Source organism: Poromitra crassiceps (assembly GCF_964638095.1).
Source record: "Poromitra crassiceps genome assembly, chromosome: 7".
In the NCBI taxonomy this organism is placed as follows: Eukaryota; Metazoa; Chordata; class Actinopteri; order Beryciformes; family Melamphaidae; genus Poromitra; species Poromitra crassiceps.
In genome coordinates, this window is record NC_139628.1 from 38,805,944 (window position 1) to 38,826,842 (window position 20,899).

The 20,899-nt window shown below is 44.8% G+C and overlaps 1 protein-coding gene across 1 annotated transcript in view; it reads left to right on the forward strand.

Annotated features, from left to right (window-relative positions):
• The window catches only part of plcb3 (phospholipase C, beta 3 (phosphatidylinositol-specific)), a 92,769-nt gene that overhangs the window by 3,958 nt on the left and 67,912 nt on the right, over positions 1 to 20,899 (forward strand). The window contains exon 2 of the mRNA XM_083640595.1: positions 15,696 to 15,782. Within this exon, the coding sequence (XP_083496721.1) occupies positions 15,696 to 15,782 (87 nt within the window). The remainder of the gene's footprint in view (positions 1 to 15,695; positions 15,783 to 20,899) is intronic.

Here is a 20,899-nt window from a genome sequence, read left to right on the forward strand (position 1 = left end):
GTAACCTGACATGTAACATGTTTGTTTACCTGGCCACGGCGCTAGTGTCTGATATTCTTACGTACACAGCGGCATCGCCATTATAGCTGGCCGAGAACGCGCAACGGTATTACCAGACCAGAGTAAAAAACAAAAAAAAAACAACAACATTATTATTATTATTATTACGCTATCGGTAATCGATAATTGATCCTTTATTTTCCCGAATTTCGATTATGGAAATTGATTCAAAATGAACATCCCTATCAGAGACCGTTACAAAAACATACACAGCTAGCTAACTTCATTGTAAAATAGCTGTTGAATTCAACATATTGCTATAATCAGAGCGAAATATAAGCAATATACACACATGTTGCATAATTACACCTCAAATTAGGTAAACAAACACATTGATGACGTCAACTCGGACGAATCGGAGCTCAAATTGATACCCGAATTTCCGACCTGCAATTCCGACCTTGATGACCGTTCAATTCATTTTTTACAGGTCGGAGCCTGTTTTTTTAATCTCCCTTTGTGCTGTGAAGCAATCCAGCACAGAGCTGAAATGCAGTGTAGATGCTGCCAGTCTTCTCAGTGATGGTCTTGTTTTGTTTACGCCAATTATATATTATAATATTATATTATTATATGAATGTGGGGATGATTTATTGATGTTAAAACGCTTCAGGTGGCACCTAATGTGATGCTCTGGTGCTACATGCTAACACTTTAGCATGGCAACAATAAGTAATAGGAGGCCACTGTTAAGGATTTAGCGGAGTGAGAAAAGAGTTGAGAATCTGGATTTAGCCTGAGTGAAATTCAGGACATACACACGCACAGACGCACATGCACGCACACACAAGCACACAAGCACACGCACACACACAGAGAAAGAGAGAGAGAGAGAGAGAGAGAAAGAGCCTGAGGGGCAGTGCAGTTTGTTTACATGAAGACCCCACATTTGACCCCATCTCTCTCTCTCTCTCCCTCCCTCTCTCTCTCTCTCCCTCCCGCTCTCTCTCTCTCCCGCTCTCTCTCTCTCTCTCTCCTATACCCATCTCTCATTCCTCCTCCCACCTCTCTCCTTTCCTCACTCTCCTTTCCTCTCATCCCTTCATTCGTCCTGCCTGTCTTTCTCTTCACTCTTCCTCCTCCCTTCAATCGCTCAAGCCCAGTTCGGACTACACGATACAAGCCCTGATATACCACTTGGTGACCATTTTTGGAGCTCGCCGACATGAGGCAAATCGGCGTTTGCTCGGCACTCGCAAATCAGCGTTCAATCGATCGCTATGTGTGAACTGTCCACAGACGCGAGCGAGGAGCTCGCCGATGAGTCAAAGGCCTGACAGATATGTAGCAGGCTAAATATCTGTTTGTGTCAGGAATAAGGTTGTCAAAACGTAAAGTATCAATAAGTATCAATACTAAAAAATTTAAATGGATACAATACTAATTTGCAACAGTATCAATACCAGCAGTGCTTTCTCTTAATGAAAAATCAAACATACTACAGATTTTTACCTCCCTATCATTGGTGGGTATCTGTCGCTTCTACAAGCTAAAAGTGTTCTGATAGGCTGATGAAGAGCAGGGCTAATCTGCTGTGTGAACTTGTGCAAAGTTTTTAATTTGTTTTATCGGGTCGGGCTTAGATTATAGAGAAGCATCTGTCCGTCCATCTGTCTTCATTTATTTTCATGCCTCTTGATGCGGTATCGAAAATGGTAATCGAGTATCGACGTTTTCTTGGGTATCGGTATCGAAATTAGAAATCCTGGTATAGTTGACGACCCTACTCGGGACGGAGAGCCATCAACATGCTACAGCCAATGAGAACGCAAGACAGCAGCTCCCTGTCTGTCTCAAAAAAACAAAAATCAGAAGCTAAACTTTAATTCTGTTTCCACTAGGGAATTTCCTCTTTCCTGTTTATAACTAGTTTATAGTTCTTTCTTGTTTTCTCCCCCTGCAAATCAGAGCACTTAACTTTCGTGACAAAACATGTTTTGGAGGCCAGACGGACTCGTCATCAGGGATTCCTCCTGGTGAAATCTCTTGTAATGTGTGATCCCCTGTCGCCACTCAGTCGTGTCATGTGAAAACCACAACGACTTCAAGGGCAGACTCCCGATTACAACACCACGGCACGTTGTGTCATCTGAACCCAACGACGACCTGACGACTTTGAACGTCGCGTGTAGCGCGTTCGTGCTATCGGTCGTTTGTCGCCGAGTTGTCGCTGTCGTCTCGTTCTAGCTTACCGTAATCTTTTATTCTCACAGCGTAACCTGCTTTCTCAATGGCCTGGGGAATTCTACTGTAGGGCCTTCTGATGACACATGCACATGCATACACACGCACGCACGTGCACGCACACACACACACACACACGCACACGCGCACACGCACACACACGCACACGCACACGCACACTCTGACTCATGTAGGAGGAATAGGAATGCACTGCAAATTGACCCTCTTTCTTCTGTGTGTGCGCTTGTGTGTACATATGTGTGTGTGACTGTGTGTGGTTGTTTTGTTCTGGGTGTGTGTGTGTTCACGTTGAATGACTTCCTGTTGGAGCTTGTTGTGAGCTCCAGAGCCATTTTCCTCCCTCCCTCCCTCCCTCCCTCTGCTCCTGCTCCACCCTATCCAGCCTTGCCACAATTCAATTTTAACCGAATTCCGACTTCAATTCAGTTAAAATTCCTCCTAAACAGCCAATTAAACAAAGACAGATGGACGTTTGTGTGCGCTGCAGTGTGCGTCTCTCATCTGGCCCTGAAATGAGCTCTGCTGTGCCTTGATGTGGATCTCACATGTGAGGAGAATCATCACCTCCCCTCCGCAACTAGCATTAAGGTTGTCCAAAGTATTGCAAACAAAATTCAAACGGATGCAATACTCATTTGCAACCCGTTTTGATAAGTATCGATACTACAAATTTGAAACGGATACTCATTTGCAAGAATATCGATACCAGCTGTGTTTTCTTTCTCTTAATGAAAAATCAAACATGCTACTTTTTCCCTTCCCGTCATTGGTGGGTATCTGTTCCTTTAACAAGCTAAAAGTGTTCTGATAGGCTGATTACTAGAGCAGGGTAGTGTCCTCTAGAGAGAGAGTGGCGTCAGCGGAGGACCAAAATGCGAGACTCATTAGCCAATGAACAGTCAGGAATGGGTCTTTTACATGCTAAAATAAAGCCGATAATGTACAATTTGATTCATTTCAAGGGATGAAAAACCCTTTCAGAGTACAACACTGTCTATTTTGCTGCAACTCCCCAGTGCGGCTTTTTTTACTCAAGAGTTCCACTTTCTACTTCCTGGAAAAAAACTGGTCCATTGGAGTGAATGGAGATGTCGGAACTCTTCTATTATACGGCTCTGGAGCAGGGGTAATCTGCTGTGTAAGGACAAAGTTTTTTATGAGTTTTATCAGACCTAGATTATGGAGTGAGCGCGGGTCCAAATTGCACTAAATCCGAGACTTTCACATGACTTTGTTTTTTTTTTGGGGGGGGGGGGGGAGGGATTTGGGTCGCACCCGACTTCACACCCGCCAAGTGTGAAGTCGATCGGACAAACGGTTCTCGAGATATGTGAAGAAGGACACACACGCGCGTGCGTACGCACTAGGCCTGTGAATCTTCACTGGCCTCACGATTCGATTCGATTACGATTCATCTGTCAACGATTCGATTCGATTCCACGATGCATCACGATGCATCTCGATACAGCTCCAACAGTATTGCAGCTCCATGTATCAAATCCTCAATTTTCTGTACTATTACTGCACATGGCTACTTTTTCATCAATTAATACAAGCAGTCAGATAAATATCAAGTCCCTTTTTACTTTAAAGTGCTCTAAAATCTGAATGTCAACAGAAATTTAAAGATAAACGATTCAACGATTCATCTGTCTTCGATTCGATTCGATTCACATGTCCACATCATGATGCATCGATTATACGATTAATTTTGACACCCTTAGTACGCACACACACACACACACACACACACACACACACACACACACACACACACACACACACACACACACACACATAGACACACACATACACACACACAGATTCCTTGCTTCATAGCTAGATGGCACGCACCCACGGAAATCTCACTGGTACTTTTTAAACCAGATGTTATCTTAGGGTGTGATCGCACAGTTTGTTTACTTTGTTGCATTTTTCTGTGTGGTTCGTTTATGTTCGCGCTGCCCAATTACAAACAAACCGGGATAAAAGTCACATGGACTCACAAGTAGCTCCTTTATTGGTCAGTTCAGATTTGATATTTTGGCGGCAGGGGAGATCAAAACAAATCTGATTCCAGTCCATGTGGCTTCGGCACGATGAACTCATCTGCATTAGCTTAGTTTTGATATGCCGCTACCCTTGCGTTTTGTGGTGGGTGCCTGCAGCTGTTTTAGATGTGTGGTCTCTCCTAACTCTTTTGGATGAGGACAGAGACTCGCAGGTTCAGGTCAGTGAGGTTGTCTGGTGTCACCTGAGTTCCAGTGCTATTCGTTGTCACCCGGCCAAACAGATAGCTGAAGGAGTAAATGCTCCAGACGTGCTTGGTGTGAACTCGCCCTGGTCACCTCACCAGCTGAGCTGAGGCAGTTTTATGCCACTGTCGTCTCCCCTGTTTATCTCTATTATTTTGTCAGATAGAATTGACAGCAAACACTTCGTCTCACTTGTTCCCCATCCACCACTATCCTATCTAGGCTTGCCACGATACTAGAATTTTTCATTTTGATACGGATACCCAGGAAAATATCGATACTCTATACCATTTTCGATACCACGGGGGACGGGGGGGGGGATGACAACACATCTAGGGGCATAAAAGTATTAAAAACTTTGCCCTTAAACAGCAGATTACCCCTGCTCTAGTCATCAGCCTATCAGAACGCTTTTAGCTTGTTGAAGCAACAGATACCCACCAATGATAAGAGGGGAAAAATCTGTAGTATGTTTGATTTTTCATTAAGAGGAAACACTGCTCCTATTGATACCTGTTGCAAATGAGTATTGTGTGTATATATATATATATATATATATATATATATATATATATATATATATACCGTAAAAAAATATCCTATTGCCCCAGCTAGTCAGAAGTTACTATCTATCGTTTCCTTTCTGATGTGTCCAGCATCTCCTGTTTGATGAAGTATCATTAAAGGCTTTGGGTGACAGTTTGAAGCAGTTAGGATTCATTGTGCTGAGTTGTGCTGGGAGTGCGTCTCAGTACCAATAAAGATGATGATGACTTCTGGACCGGGATGGATGATCTCAACAAGTCGACTAAGTGTAGGCGTTCCTCAAGGTTTCACTGAGCCTAATATCAGAGTGAATTGTCAACTCGTTAGACTCCATTTCCACCTTCAGAAGCAGCCAAAACTCAACTCAGTGGAGTGGGGCAGATTTGAAGGTCTGGACCCAGGCAAGGTTTCACTCCAACTGAAGAGAATTCCACCAGCGCTGACCTTCACTTTGTTATCCTCCTAAGGCAGATAGCTTCTTAAAATGGTCAAGCCGTTTTTTTCAATTGTTTCATGAGTTTTGTTTCGTTATAGAGAGCCAAAGTGAAACGTCACTTCCTGCTTTCTCCCTGTACCAGCGCTGCGAAAAATAGGAATGGCGGTGGACGGAGAATAAGGTTACTTTTTTGATTCCGTTTGAATTGTGCCACGGGGTGCCAACACTAATTTTGTCAATTTAAAACATAACCTTGCATGTCAAGAAAGTCGCAGTTTGTCGCCAAACTGTTGCACTAGAAGTTATAAATCAGAAAGACTACATGCACTGTCGCCTAAGTGACGTCACTTTCTCTACAGGCAAAGCTGAAGACAGGCGACATGCCACGAGCTTCCACAAGCTATGTAGTTTTTATACGAAACTAACCCCTATACGTTTCAGTTTGATGACAAACTGTGATTTTCTTGACATGCAAAGTTATGTTTTAAATTGACAAAATTAGCGTTGGCACCCCGTGGCACAATTCAAACAGGATAAAAAAAAAAGTAACCTTATTCTCCGTTCACCGCCATTCATATTTTTCGCAGTGCTGGTACAGGGAGAAAGCAGGAAGTGACGTTTTACTTTATACAGTGGATCACCTTGGGAGGCGTCACATTGATCACTATTATGACTATGCGGATGTCGACTCATGCACAGAGTATCGCTGCTGTACAGTATCTCATTGGCTCCTATTTGGCAGTTTGTAAGTTAAAAAATAAATATAATTACTGTAGTTTTAAACATTTTCTCCATTGTTCTTAGGTGGAACAAGGCCCAAAATGATCACTGTAAGCGGAGTATTGATCGCTATAAGCAAACTATTTAAACAGCATGTGTATAGGAATGATTCGGGACTAAGCATTTTGATCAATATAAGCGCGGTTGATCACCATAACCGTGATCACTACAAGCGGATTCCACTTATTTCAAGATGAAGGCATATTCATTCCTGTGATTTAATCAGATTCCATTGCTTAGTCGGGATGGTTGAAATCAAGTTTTATGGACAACGATGCTCTCTCAGAAAACAAAACGACAACAACTGAACAAGTTTCAGTTGAATTCCCCTTCGAATTTCATTCACTTATTCTTTTGGCTACAAGCTGGGACTTGCTGGAGCAGCTCCTAGTATCACCTCTCTACTTTCCTGGTGGTTTTCCCTTCCCGCTCGGCCGTGGCCAGTTCCCAGCAAACAATAACTCTGTCATGCCGCGGACTTTTCTGCTTGGTGCCGCGGCTCAGCCAAAAAAGGCTGCAGTCCGCCGCCGTAGCCTTGACCGTCCCCCGCAATCCTAAAAACAGAAAGTGACATTTTCAAGACATCCTCAAGTGCAGTTTTGTGTTGTTGTACGCGTGTCGACTCTCAGTGCTGCTGACAATAAGATGCACTATGTAAAACTAAACACAAGAATTGAAGGGTTCCTTCCAAAAATGTTATGTAACTTGGAAAAAACTTGCTACCTGAATTTCTAACAGTCAATATTTCAAAAGGCAGATGTTTCTGCCCTCAAACGCAGAGCTGTTTTGTTCGTCGAGTTGTTTTTATGAGTCATGCGGACTTCAGTATATTTGCAAGAATGGGCTTGACGTTCGTACCATCAGTCGTTTTGTCACAGAGTATGTGTGTGTATCTCTTGGCCTTACTCTGGAAGAAAACTCTGCAAGCATGGAGGGAGAGGAGGCGAGAGGGGAGAAAGAAGAGAGAGGGGGATGACTTGGGGGGGGGGGGGTGAAGGAGAGGTGGGAGGGAGAGAGAGAGAGAGAGAGAGAGAGGAGGAAACGCGGGATCGTGTGAAACACTGTGACAAACTGACGGAGGGGTGAGAGAACGAGGGACGGATGGAGAGATGGATAGAGGGAGGTGGAGAGGCTGGAGCCGCCTCTGGACGTCTGGGAATATCGCACCGTGGAGGGAAACAACTGACTAGCATGATTTAAAAAAAAACTTTATTGAATTTATTTCATTCACTCTGGATTAGAGAGGTATAATAGTCGGAAGTAAAAAGACAAAAAAGGAGGGGACCAGGAGAGACAGGATGGGAGGAAAAGTGAACACCGGGGGAAATGAACTAACAATGGACAGTGATGTTACAATGGGATTACATGCAGACAGGAGGAGGGAGGGCAAATATAATCAGAGACAGATAGAAAGATGGAGATGGCCGGATTGAGAAAAAGCCAAGTGCCAACCTCCACTTCTGAAAAATGAAGCCAGCTTGAGGCTGGCATTCCCCATGCAGTAATACCCCCATGTTAAAATCCCTGACTTTATATGTAATCATGTTTAGAGCGGGATTAAAAAAACAGTTTTGGCCTCTATAGCTAATTTCACCATTCATCATGACAACTGTACAGGGGTGAACTTTTATAGAACTCACTCGTTTATAGTCTGCAAAAAAGAAGTCTGATTTGATAGAAGTGAATGGGAAAATGTCTCTACTTCTCACTTGATTTATTACCGCAGTAAACACTTTCCTAATGAGTTTATGGTCTCAATTGCCAGTTTCAAGTCACAGCATGATGTACGTTTTGTAAATGATGGTCCCATTTAGAGTAAAATAGATGATAAATCAGATTGTTAGTTTGTTTTGGGGCGTGATTGACAGGTTGCCTGTCCAGTGATGGCGCAGCTCGACGATCGCGCACCAATAGCAGGCGGCACTGCACAAACCAATGGGTGACATCACGGTGAGCTACTACGTCCATATTTATATACAGTCTATGGAAAAAGCATGTGGGAGGAATGGAAGAGGAGGGATGAGGAGAGGTGAGAAAGACAACCGAATATCATGAGAGAGAGACACTGAGAGAGAGAGAGAAAGAGTGAGAGAGAGGGGTGGAAGGTCAACCACAGCCACATGTGAAGTGTGGGTTTGACATCTGGACTCGTCCGTCTCTCCTCCTCCTCCTCCTCTTCTCTCGCTTCCTCTCCTCTCTCGCTCTCCATGCATATTTAGCATGTTTTTACCCCGCTCCCTCGCTCCGTGTCCCTCTCTCTGTCCTTTACGGTATCTCACTTCCACGTTCTTTCTCTCTCTCTCTCTCTCTCTCTCTCTCTCTCTCTCTCTCTCTCTCTCCTGCATCATTCTTCCTTTCAGCTCTCTGTCCTGTCTCGTCCTCCTCTCATGTCTATTTCCTGTGTGGTCTTTCACTTTGGTTTGTTTCCTCTGTGTTGTTACTTCTGTTTCGAGCTCGTCTCTCAACACCCCCTGTTCCATCTAAAATAATGTCCTAGTTCTTTCCCCATTGATTCATAGTTTCAAAAGTTAGCTTTGTTTTCGTTATTTAGATTTTTTTTTAGATAAATGCAATTCCAGGTAGCATTGTAAAGATCTTCACACAGTCAGAAAGAGGCATTAAGTACTATATCAGCTTAAATCACCTCATCATCTATTGAGGACCAGCAGGAGTTGCAACAACATTGGTAGAACTTGTCTCCTCCTACACACGTCTCTGGCACTGCCCTCCAACTCACCCTTCCCTTCCCTTCTCTATCGTAGCCCGCTATCAATGTAAACAAAGTCACATTTAAGTAAGCTGGCTAATTATAGCAGAGATACAACAGAAACGTCTAGTGAAGAGATAACACACACACACGCACACACACACACACACACGCACACACGCACACACACACACACACACACACACACACACACACCATGCAAAAGGCTGGGACGTGAGATCTGAAAGCCGGAAATCAACCGCCCATTATATGGTCAGTTTGTGTGGTGGACAGTAAATAAATATATTTTTACTGTCCCGTAATTTTTGTACAAAAAGTAAGGCTTTGCAAAAACCAGCATGAAATTAAGCACAACACTAAAACACTGCTAAGGTTAGGAGCTCTGTTCCCTGTGTAATATCCAGGGGTGTCAAACATACGGCCCGGGGACCAGAACGGGCCCGCCAAAGGGTCCAATCCAATTTTTCACCCTCAGGATTTAACACCTAAAATTGATGCACTTGTGAAGGCTAAGAGAGGTACCAGGTTCCAGGAGCAAGTTACCATTATTAAGTCCCGGTAGCCTATTCATGTTTTCTGTATTCATCACTAAATGGTAAACTTAAAAAAATATATATATAATAATTTCCAAGACAAGACAATAGATTTGATATGATAGATCTATGGTAGCTGAGATAACAATAACCGTATTGTTAAAATGTACCTGTAGGCCTAAATCTTTACTCTAAAATAACCTGGAAGACTTGGAGGTGTTGTTATTTATAGGTTATTGCACGTTGGTTTTCTTTGTCTGGCCCACTTGAGAGCAAATCGGGTCCCCTGTGGCCCATGAGCTAAAATGAGTTTGACACCTGGATTAGACGAAACTGAAATGTTCCCTGTGGGGACACTTGCTTTTTCAGCACCTGAGTGAGAATATAGGATCCAGATTTACAATAAGAGAGTAAGTGGAGAATACCGGGGGTAATACAAGTAAATCACACCACTCCAACACATTGAGAATAATACGGCATATGGAAAACATAAAAATACAGCTGTTCACATTAGAGGAGGACAAATTGTGTGACCAGGCGTGCAAACATGCATGGCAGCTATTCACATCATCAGATGTACAGATGGCACCAATATATACATAGAAAAATATGTGAAGAATGTGCAGATGAACACTGTCATCGTGCTAGTTTAATTGGGTACTTTTCCACTGTCTTTTTCACTATTATGTATTATTAATCACAGCCGTCTTTTTGTTTTCAATCTTTCCCTACTATTTCCTATCGCTTATTTTCTTTTCTTCTCCGTCCCTCTGCTCCCTCGTTCCTCTCCTCTCTCTGGAGTCCAGAGGTCACTAGCTAGCTACTGTCATCAACCTTTACCATGTTGCCAAAGCAGCAGCTCTCTCTCTCTCTCTCTCTCTCTCTCACACACATGCACGCACACACACACACACACACACGGTCGACCAAAGGTGCACTTGGAGCAGCCACTTTTATCAGTTTCTCACTAATGGCTTCCTACTGATTGACACACACACACACACACACACCCCCGACATTTAACTTTGTGTGTATCTATCCACGTATGCCTTAGTAGACTTGTGATGGTCAAGTGTGTGTGTGTGTGTGTGTGTGAGAGGGTCAGGTAATGAGGGTGTTTATCGGAAGGCCAGAGCATCTGGAGGGGGTCTGGAGAGGTGGTCTTCAATCAATTAGGGAGGGCAAAAACGACAGAAAATAAGAGAGAGAGAGAGAGAGAGAGAATGGAAGAGTTGATTGATGGAGAGAAAGAGGGAGAGGACGGGAATTAAATGAAAGGAAGGAAGGAAGGAAGCGAGGAGAAACTTCAGAAGGATTCTACATATGGTGTTTAATTAGGGAGTGGGGTGAGGTCCAATTATAGACCTACCACCCACTAGCACACATAGGGTGCATGGTGTCTATGGTAAGGTGTGTGTGTGTGTGTGTGTGTGTGTGTGTGTGTGTGTGTGTGTGGGGGGGGGGGGGGGTTACTCCTCCTAATGGTTTCCTGGCTAGGTTTCTCTTAACCTCTTAATAGTTACCCATTGCTTCATCAAACGCACAAACCCTGAGTAGGAATAGTGAGTAACATGAATGGCGGAAGGAGTCCAGTAATGTTTTTGCATGTTGAGGTTAAAAGTACACATGCAAAGATGGGACGAGTGATGACAGGTGTGATATGTGACAGAGAGAGAGAGAGAGAGAGGTGTTTGTCATGCCTTGTGGTTAGAAAGACAACACTAGAGAGAAACTGCCAAGTATGTAAAACTCCACATGCAAATATATCCCAGCATGGAAATCTGACCGCAGTACTGTGTGTGTGTGTGTGCGTGTGTGTGTGTGTGTGCGTGTGTGTGTGTGTGCGTGTGTGTGTGTGTGTGTGTGTGTGTGTGTGTTTGTTTATGTGTGTCCATGCCCGGACCGTGCGTGCCATGTACGCCCCCTTGATTGTCTTTTGCGCAAAATGTTATTTCAGTTCATGGACATATGGGTTGTGTTCCTGTATGTGTGTGTGTGTGTGTGCACGTCTTTGTGTGTGTGCACGACTTCTTTGCATGTGTGTGTGTGTGTATATCTGGTCCCAGTGGAATTCCCCATCTGCGGCAAAGTGTATAGTGACACTGGATAGCCCCTCTGTCAGGAGAGAGAGACAGAGGTAGAGGGGAAGAGGGAAACAGATTGAGGTACTTTGTAAGGGCAGACAGAGAGATGGCCATTATAATTAACTATGTCATCCAAAAAGGCCAAATGAATAGAGGGACAGACATGAGAATGGCAATTTCTTATTTGGCCTACCTTATTCCCTTGGAGGCCATGTTGAACACTTTGGGTGGGAAACTCTACCTTTTAGATTAGCCTACCGGTATATGGAAAACTAGATAATTTAGATGATAATGATTAAAGCCCCATTATGTAGTTTTTCTATTTGGGGAAAAAAGTTACATATTGGGACTTTAAATTAGCTAGTGGCCTCAGGAACAACAACGACAACAATGTCAATTGTGAATTTAGCAGGGAAGTTAGATAGCTTACTAGCCAGTTAGCTACTAGCTACCTAGGCTACATTTTGGTTGCTATCTATAGAGCTCAACAGTGATTGCCCACTTTTTCTCAGCTTCCGTTCCATCAGAGAATTCCCCATTCATTTTCTCCATAGATGTTTTGAAAAATCCTTATATAAAGAGTTGTAATGCTGGAACTAAGCCAACCAGCCACCTACTGAATCGTGAGTGACCATAAAACAGTTCACTTGGAGCAAAATAAAAATGGGGGGGAATCTAAAATCTAATTCCCCCCACTTTTCTTTGTTTTGTTTTTGCTCCACGATTCACGAGCACAATTTATGGTTACTGTGGTCCAGTGTTCACGGCAAGACTGTTCTCTCCGCAGAGGAACAGCATTTCACGGTAAATGCGGTAGCAGTGTGGTGTTTGCGGAGAGTGTAGAATCTGCCTGTTTGTCAGTTTGTGCGAATATAATACTTCCCTATTAACCAACTAACATAGTCACCATTAGCCAATCATAACCTTTGAACTGACTGCGTGTTTGCAGGGGTCTCCGTGGAGTTAAATCCTTTGAGTGCGGAGGTCGGTGCGGACCCTTCGCAGACCCCCTGCGGAGCTCCCCACTGGCTGCACAAACCCTCCGCACCGCCAACACTGGACACACCGCAGTAACCATACATTTGCCTTTAGCTAACGTTAACAGGGTTAGCTAGTTAGCTCCTGTGGCACTTAGCATCGTGAAGCAGAAAGAAGAGCACACCTTGTATCGACATACAGTAAGACGGCAATCTATCTGATCTGTTCCCTATCAGCCTACCTTGGAGCTACCTAAACTGAAGGTATGTTTATAAAAGAATGCTGTGTACACTTCCCCAGGAACCTGGACTAAACGTGACAGTCCGGGACTACATATAACCTATGGTAATAACTGCGTACCTTCATCCAAAGAACCTTTCGTTCGAATCCGACCCATGACCTTTGTCACATGTCATTCCTCTCTCTCTCTCTCTCTCTCTCTCTCTCTCTCTCTCTCTCTCTCTCTCTCTCTCTCTCTCTCTCTCTCTCTCTATATATATATATATATATATATATATATATATATTTCCTGTCTGTCTCTTCTTTGAACTATCAAATAAAGGTGGAAATATCCCCAAAATAATCTTGTTGCTACAGACGTGTCAGAGCAACAGTATTGCTAGCTAAGCTGTTTGCTAGTTAGGGCTTACTGGTGTTTCTTGTGGTTTCAAACGCTTCAGTCTCATCACTGCATAATCTAAGGATGTCCAGTTTTCAACATCTCTGAATCTATATGACTTATTAAGATCTCATGATTATGTTGGACACGAGGCTTTGATTTTATGTTATGTTTATGTTATGTTTTGATTTGATCTTTTGTCCCACTCCCAATTCTAATCAGCCTACCTTGGAGCTACCGAAACTGAAGGTATGTTAAAAAAAAAAGCTGTACACTCCCAGGAGCTTGGACAAAACTTGACACTGTGGACTACAGCATAACTTTTAGTAATAATAACTGTGTACCTTCAGGTAAAGAACCATAAATCTGTTATGAGATATTTTGAACATCAAACATAAATACACAAATTTAAATGACATTGGACCAATTATCTCTGAAAATCTGAAACAGACGTCTATGGTTCTTAATCTGAAGGATCCCATTATTGGTTGTTCTTCTAGCCCTGTTTCATAACAATACAATAAATTATCCATTTAAGACGAGCACCAAGTCCTTAAACAGTCCTTTACGGAGTCCTATACAGTCGTTGGCTAATTTGCTTGCCTCTGGTTTTCAGCTCACCGAGTTCATTGTGACATGGATTTGCATAAATTATTTTATTCGAGGGTGTGCTGTTGGGCAGTGAGAACACAATGCCCATTCAAATCAGCGTTCTTGAATGGTTGTTTTGGCCGGGTTCACTAAGATGGCCACCAAATGTTTGTTAATGTTGATATGGAAATGTACATTGTAAGTTATAACAGAGGTGTTACCGTGGTGAAGACATAATTTGACTGCTCAGTCCAGTGTTGTGCATGAAATAATGCAAATTCATTAACATGTTGTGTGAGGGGGAAAGAGGTTCCAAACAGATCTTTCTCTCTAACTCCTCTAGCCGTCAGTGGAGCTCAGACTCAAGGTAATGATGGCGATGATGATGATGATGATGATGGTGTTGATGCCCACTATTACATATGTAATCATGAATCATCGTCACTGTAATAACAAACAGTCTGGATCATCATTGTTTGCGGGGGTGACTGGACTGTGTGTTTGTCTGTTGGACAGGAGTGACCATTCGCTATAATTACAGAAACTCTGTGCGTGTGTGCGTGCGTGCGTGCGCATGCGTCTGTGTGTGTGCGTAGTCATGGCATCTTGAATTTGACCCCATACTGATGATGTTGATGAAGACGCAGGCTCCTGCGCCGTCATTATCGCGTACATGAATGAGATCTTCATGTCCGCACAGCCATGTGGCTCCACTGCTTTCCACCATCAAGCCAGCTGTTGTACAGTACACACTACACACACACACACACACACACACACACACACACACACACACACACACACACACACACACACACACACACACACACACTGCATCTCTGTGTGTTTGTCTACACGCCCATAATGCTAAGGTAAACTGTTTCCTGACTTCAATCTATCTAGGTTAGCTAATTTTAGGTTAGCACAGACGATTTCAGCTTCCCGCACAGTACGTAATTAAGGTACAATGTATCCATTTTGCTGTCGCTACTACTAGGTGCGCGCTGTGCACAGAAAAACACTGTGGATCAAAGTGACATTAGAACAGCTGTGAAGCGGAGTGATAGACATACAGTGAAACGTCCCAGTACGGTTAAGGCCTATGTCCACCAGATGCAGTACGGCTCCGTGCAGCTGCCTGAACAGGCACACACCCATGTCATCTTGTCAGACGCATGCGGGATCCGACAGAATTAGAACGGGTGCGTATTTTTGCCGTACCGCATATGTTGCTGCCCATCTATTACATGGACGAGAGTCTGTTTTAGCAGCGGTAGCAGAGCTGCACAGCGCACAGAGCCGCACCGCAGTTGGTGGTGGACATTGAGCTTTATACTGAATATCAGCACTGGTGGAATGCCTCTTGTCCAATCAAATTGCTCGGCCGGAACTAGCTGTTGTACAATCATATATAACGTTTTTTTTTATATGCCAGCAGTTGAGTTCTGTGTTTCTTAGACTAATGGCTTGGGAACAGAAATGGGTCACGGGGGCCTGCTTCTTTCGGGGCCCCCTCCACAAGCCTACCTACCACACGAAGAGTGGTAGGTAGGTAAGAAGAGCACTAAATTTAGTGTTGTCCAAGGTCCCTGTCTCATTAAAAAATAAAAGCGACAGGTTGTCCTGGCTTGCGGCGACCAAGCAGAAATAGGCCCCACGACTCATTTAGGAAAGTGGCAGAAACACTGATATAGGTGCTGTAAGTGCTTCGTGGCCTCGATGCTGGGCTGGCCAGTCCATCTCTCCACTTGAGAAACTGTGTGTGGCGTGTGTGTGTGTGTGTGTGTGATGGTGTGTCTAGTCTACATCCATTCCTGGAGGAGTGAAGAAGGTTACGTGTGTGTTCAGTCCTAACCTTCTATATTTGTTTGGTCTTCTAGGAGCCCAACAGTGGCCCACCCACCCTGGTCACTCTGAAAGTCGACCCAGATGGATTCTTCCTCTACTGGACCGGAGGGGCCAACCTGGTGAGTCACACACACACACACACACACTGGTCCCTCTCAAAGTAGACCACAATGGAAGGTCGCACATACAAGCTCGCTAGTGCGCACACACAAACACGAGGAAGCCACTCCAAAGCCGACCACAATGCATTTTTAATGTACCAGCATAAGTGCCCAACTGCCCATATTACACTTTGTCCATACTTTAACTCCTCTGCAGTTAACTTCTGCACTCCTTCCTTCTTGTCTTCTCCTACTACTTACTCCCTCTCTCGCTCTCTCTCTCTCTCTCTCTCTCTCTCTCTCTCTCTCTCTCTCTCTCTCTCTCTCTCTCTCTCCTTGTGGTTTTGTCTGGTCCATTAGTTCAGCCATTTCCTCTGTCCTCCTCTTCCTCCTTCTCCCTCCTTATCTCTTTGTGGTTTTGAGGAGCTCCGTATCTGGCAGAACTTCTCCGTATCTTTGCTCGTGCTGAAGCCATTACTTGGCTGACAGACGCTCTTAGCTGGAGCAATTTGCACGGGGTCGGCGGGGTTCAGGGTTTTGCTCCGAGGCATTTCGACAGGACCTGCTTGTGGATGATCACACTGTGTGTCAAAGGTGCTACATGCACTATTTCAACCCCGCCTCCAGTCCGTTTTTCTAAACGTTCTGAGCGTTCTATGAGCGCCTGTATAGCGCGTTATCTGATTCTGCGATTCACCAAGGAGATATGCTCGGAAGAACAGCACAAGCTACGCCGGAAACAGTATCCCCTCCACAACGTTAGCTTAGCTGCAGCCCGCGTTATTGCTGCGATCTCAGCAACCGGCCATAGGGTTTTGAAATACGGTAGCTAATAATTATTTTTATGTTCTATTAAACTAACCCTGCCCTTCCCCTTTCTTTTTTATTCTTGTTTATCCCAGTTTATTTGGTCATTTGTATGGATCCGGGGGAGAATGATAATACTTTGCTTGATGTTATAATAATCACATCCTTGCTCTGTTTTGTTTTTATTTATTTCCGGAAAATACCAATAAAAATGTGATCATGAAAAAAAAAATCATCTTCAGTAATATGACAGACACAAGAAAACAACAGGATTGATGGAAACGGTGGTCTTAATTTTGAGAAACACTTGCAGTAACACTACAGTACCAATCTTGCAATGTGCTTCATTGTTTTATGGTCATTATTCCAAGGCATCACAACTCATTTGACAATGATATATTGACGTTTAAAATGCTACACATAGAGTAGCACCTTTAAGGGGATCGAACCAGTGACCGTATTTTTATATTTTTATGGGACGGTCATTCTGTGGGACCGGAAATTATTCTCTCTCTCTCTCTCTCTCTCTCTCTCTCTCTCTCCCCATCTCTACCTCTCTCTCTTTATGGCTCTCCATTAGTGTAGTCTAAATATCTTTCTAAACAGTCTTCTCCTCTGTCTTCTCCCTCCTTCCCTCTTGCCTCCTCTTTCGCTCTCTTTAATCTTTCTCTGCCCATTAGTCTAGCCCCATTATTAAACCACCACCTCTTCATCCATCCCCATCTCTCTCTCTCTGTGTCTCTCTATCTCTCTCTCTTTCTCTCTCTCTATCTCTCTGTGTCTCTCTCTATCTCTCATTCTGTGTCTCTCTCTCCTTCTCTCTCTCTGTCTCTCTCTCTCTCTGTCTGTCTCTTTCTCTCTGCCTGTCTCTTTTGCTCTCTCTTTACCCTCAACCCTCCCTCCATCTCATCATCCCTCGCTCTCTCCCTCCGTGTACTGTACATGTGTGTTTGCCTGGTGAGACCTTTGTGAGGCCTCCTGGATCGAATGACATTTCAGGGCAACTCAATTAAATTACCTCTCCACCGCACCCATCCATTGTGTTCGTTTCCCTCTTTTCTCCCCCCCCCCCCCCACACACACTCTCTCCCCCCTCTCATACACTCTCTCTCTCCCCCCCTCTCTCATATACACACACACTCTCTCTCCCCTCCTCATACACTATCTCTCCCCCTCTTATATACACTCTCTCTTCCCCCTCTCTTATATACACTCTCTCTCCCCCCTCTCTTATATACACACTCTCTCTCTCTCCCCCCCCACACACACACTCTCTCCCCCCTCTCATACACTCTATCTTTCCCTCCCTCTCTCATATACACACGCTCTCTCTCCCCTCCTCATACACTATCTCTCCCCCTCTTATATACACTCTCTCTCCCCCCTCTCTCATATACACACGCTCTCTCTCCCCCCCCTCTCATATACACTATCTCTCCCCCCCTTATATACACTCTCTCTCCCCCCTCTCTCATATACACTCTCTCTCTCTCCCCCTCTCTCATATACACTATCTCTCCCCCCCTTATATACACTCTCTCTCCCCCCTCTCTCATATACACTCTCTCTCTCTCCCTCTCTCTCATATACACTCTCTCCCCCCCTTATATACACTCTCTCTCCCTCTCTCATATACACTCTCTCTCCCCCCCCCTCTCATATACACTATCTCTCTCTCCCCCCTCTCTCATATACACTCTCTCTCTCTCCCCCCCTCTCTCATATACACTATCTCTCCCAGGGGCGTCATGCAAACCAAAATTCTGAGGGGGCGACATTCGGTGGCGACCAAAGGTCCCCAGCTAAAAAATGTCAGTGGCGACCGAAGGTCTGAATAGATCTGCAATGATTCAATCAGTCTGCCCAGATAAAGTGTGCTGAATCCACTCATGATTGATTGATTTATCTATCAATCGTCCATTTAGCTATTTCTAAAATGTTGGCCAGATTTATAATATCTCATTTTAAATTATCATTGGGATTAGAGTGTTGTGATATCATGATTAAGTTTTAACCATCAATATTTTGCTCCTTTTCTCATTACGGTAAATACTGTATATTTATTTAGAGATTTCGGTGATTGTGCTTTTATGGTTATTAGCTTAGTCACTTCCACACTAGCTTCTACACTGCTGCCACTTTTCTTGAAATAGCTCAATCTTGCTTCACCCAAAATGTTATTCACATAAAAAGACTATATCCAGTATCCACAATGCAAATTATTTAAAAAAACTGCATCTTGACCTGGAGACATCAAATGGATTTACCTGTGACAGTGGTGGTAGTGGTAAAAACAGCTCACTGCCATAACAGCTCTGGCTAACATTACAATGCTAACTTTAGCTGCATGGTAGTACAAATATAGCCAACTAACTTGCTATGCAAACTATACCTATAATAACTAACAGCATTAATTTTACTTCCCCCTTCATTTCTTTTTTTCAAAAAATCTGAGGGGGCAACTGCCCTCTCAGTTTCAATGGGCATGACGCTTCTGATCTCTCCCCCCTCTTATATACACTCTCTCTCCCCCCTCTCTCATATACACTCTGTCTTGGACATTAAGTATCCGCACGTAAATCCACCAGTCTCATACACTCTCTCATACACTCTCTCTCCCCCCTCTCTCATATACACTCTCTCCCCCCCCCCCCTCTCTCATATACACTATCTCTCCCCCCTCTTATATACACTCTATCTCCCCCCCTCTTATATACACTCTCTCTCCCCCCTCTCTCATATACACACACGCTCTCTCTCCCCTCCTTATACACTCTCTCTCCCCCCTCTCATATACACTATCTCTCCCCGTCTCTCATATACAATACACTCTCTCCCCCCTCTCATATACACACACGCTCTCTCTCCCCTCCTTATACACTCTCTCTCCCCCCTCTCATATACACTATCTCTCCCCGTCTCTCATATACAATACACTCTCTCCCCCCTCTCATATACACTCTCCCCCTCCCCTCTCATATACACTCTCCCCCTCCCCTCTCATATACACTCTCCCCCTCCCCTCTCATATACACTCTCTCCCCCCTCTCATATACACTCTCCCCCTCCCCTCTCATATACACTCTCTCCCCCCTCTCATATACACTCTCTCCCCCCTCTCATATACACTCTCCCCCTCCCCTCTCATATACACTCTCCCCCTCCCCTCTCATATACACTCTCTCCCCCCTCTCATATACACTCTCTCCCCCCTCTCATATACACTCTCCCCCTCCCCTCTCATATACACTCTCCCCCTCCCCTCTCATATACACTCTCCCCCTCCCCTCTCATATACACTCTCCCCCTCCCCTCTCATATACACTCTCCCCCTCCCCTCTCATATACACTCTCTCCCTCCCCTCTCATATACAATACACTCTCCCCCCCCTCTCATATACACTCTCCCCCCCCTCTCATATACACTCTCCCCCTCCCCTCTCATATACACTCTCCCCCTCCCCTCTCATATACACTCTCTCCCCCCTCTCATATACACTCTCCCCCTCCCCTCTCATATACACTCTCCCCCTCCCCTCTCATATACACTCTCCCCCTCCCCTCTCATATACACTCTCTCCCCCCTCTCATATACACTCTCCCCCTCCCCTCTCATATACACTCTCCCCCTCCCCTCTCATATACACTCTCTCCCTCCCCTCTCATATACACTCTCCCCCCCCTCTCATATACACTCTCCCCCCCCTCTCATATACACTCTCCCCCTCCCCTCTCATATACACTCTCCCCCTCCCCTCTCATATACACTCTCCCCCTCCCCTCTCATATACACTCTCCCCCCCCTCTCATATACACTCTCCCCCCCCTCTCATATACACTCTCCCCCTCCCCTCTCATATACACTCTCCCCCTCCCCTCTCATATACACTCTCCCCCTCCCCTCTCATATACACTCTCCCCCTCCCCTCTCATATACACTCTCCCCCTCCCCTCTCATATACACTCTCCCCCTCCCCTCTCATATACACTCTCCCCCCCCTCTCATATACACTCTCCCCCTCCCCTCTCATATACACTCTCCCCCTCCCCTCTCATATACACTCTCCCCCTCCCCTCTCATATACACTCTCCCCCCCCTCTCATATACACTCTCCCCCCCCTCTCATATACACTCTCCCCCTCCCCTCTCATATACACTCTCCCCCTCCCCTCTCATATACACTCTCCCCCTCCCCTCTCATATACACTCTCCCCCTCCCCTCTCATATACACTCTCCCCCCCCTCTCATATACACTCTCCCCCTCCCCTCTCATATACACTCTCCCCCTCCCCTCTCATATACACTCTCCCCCTCCCCTCTCATATA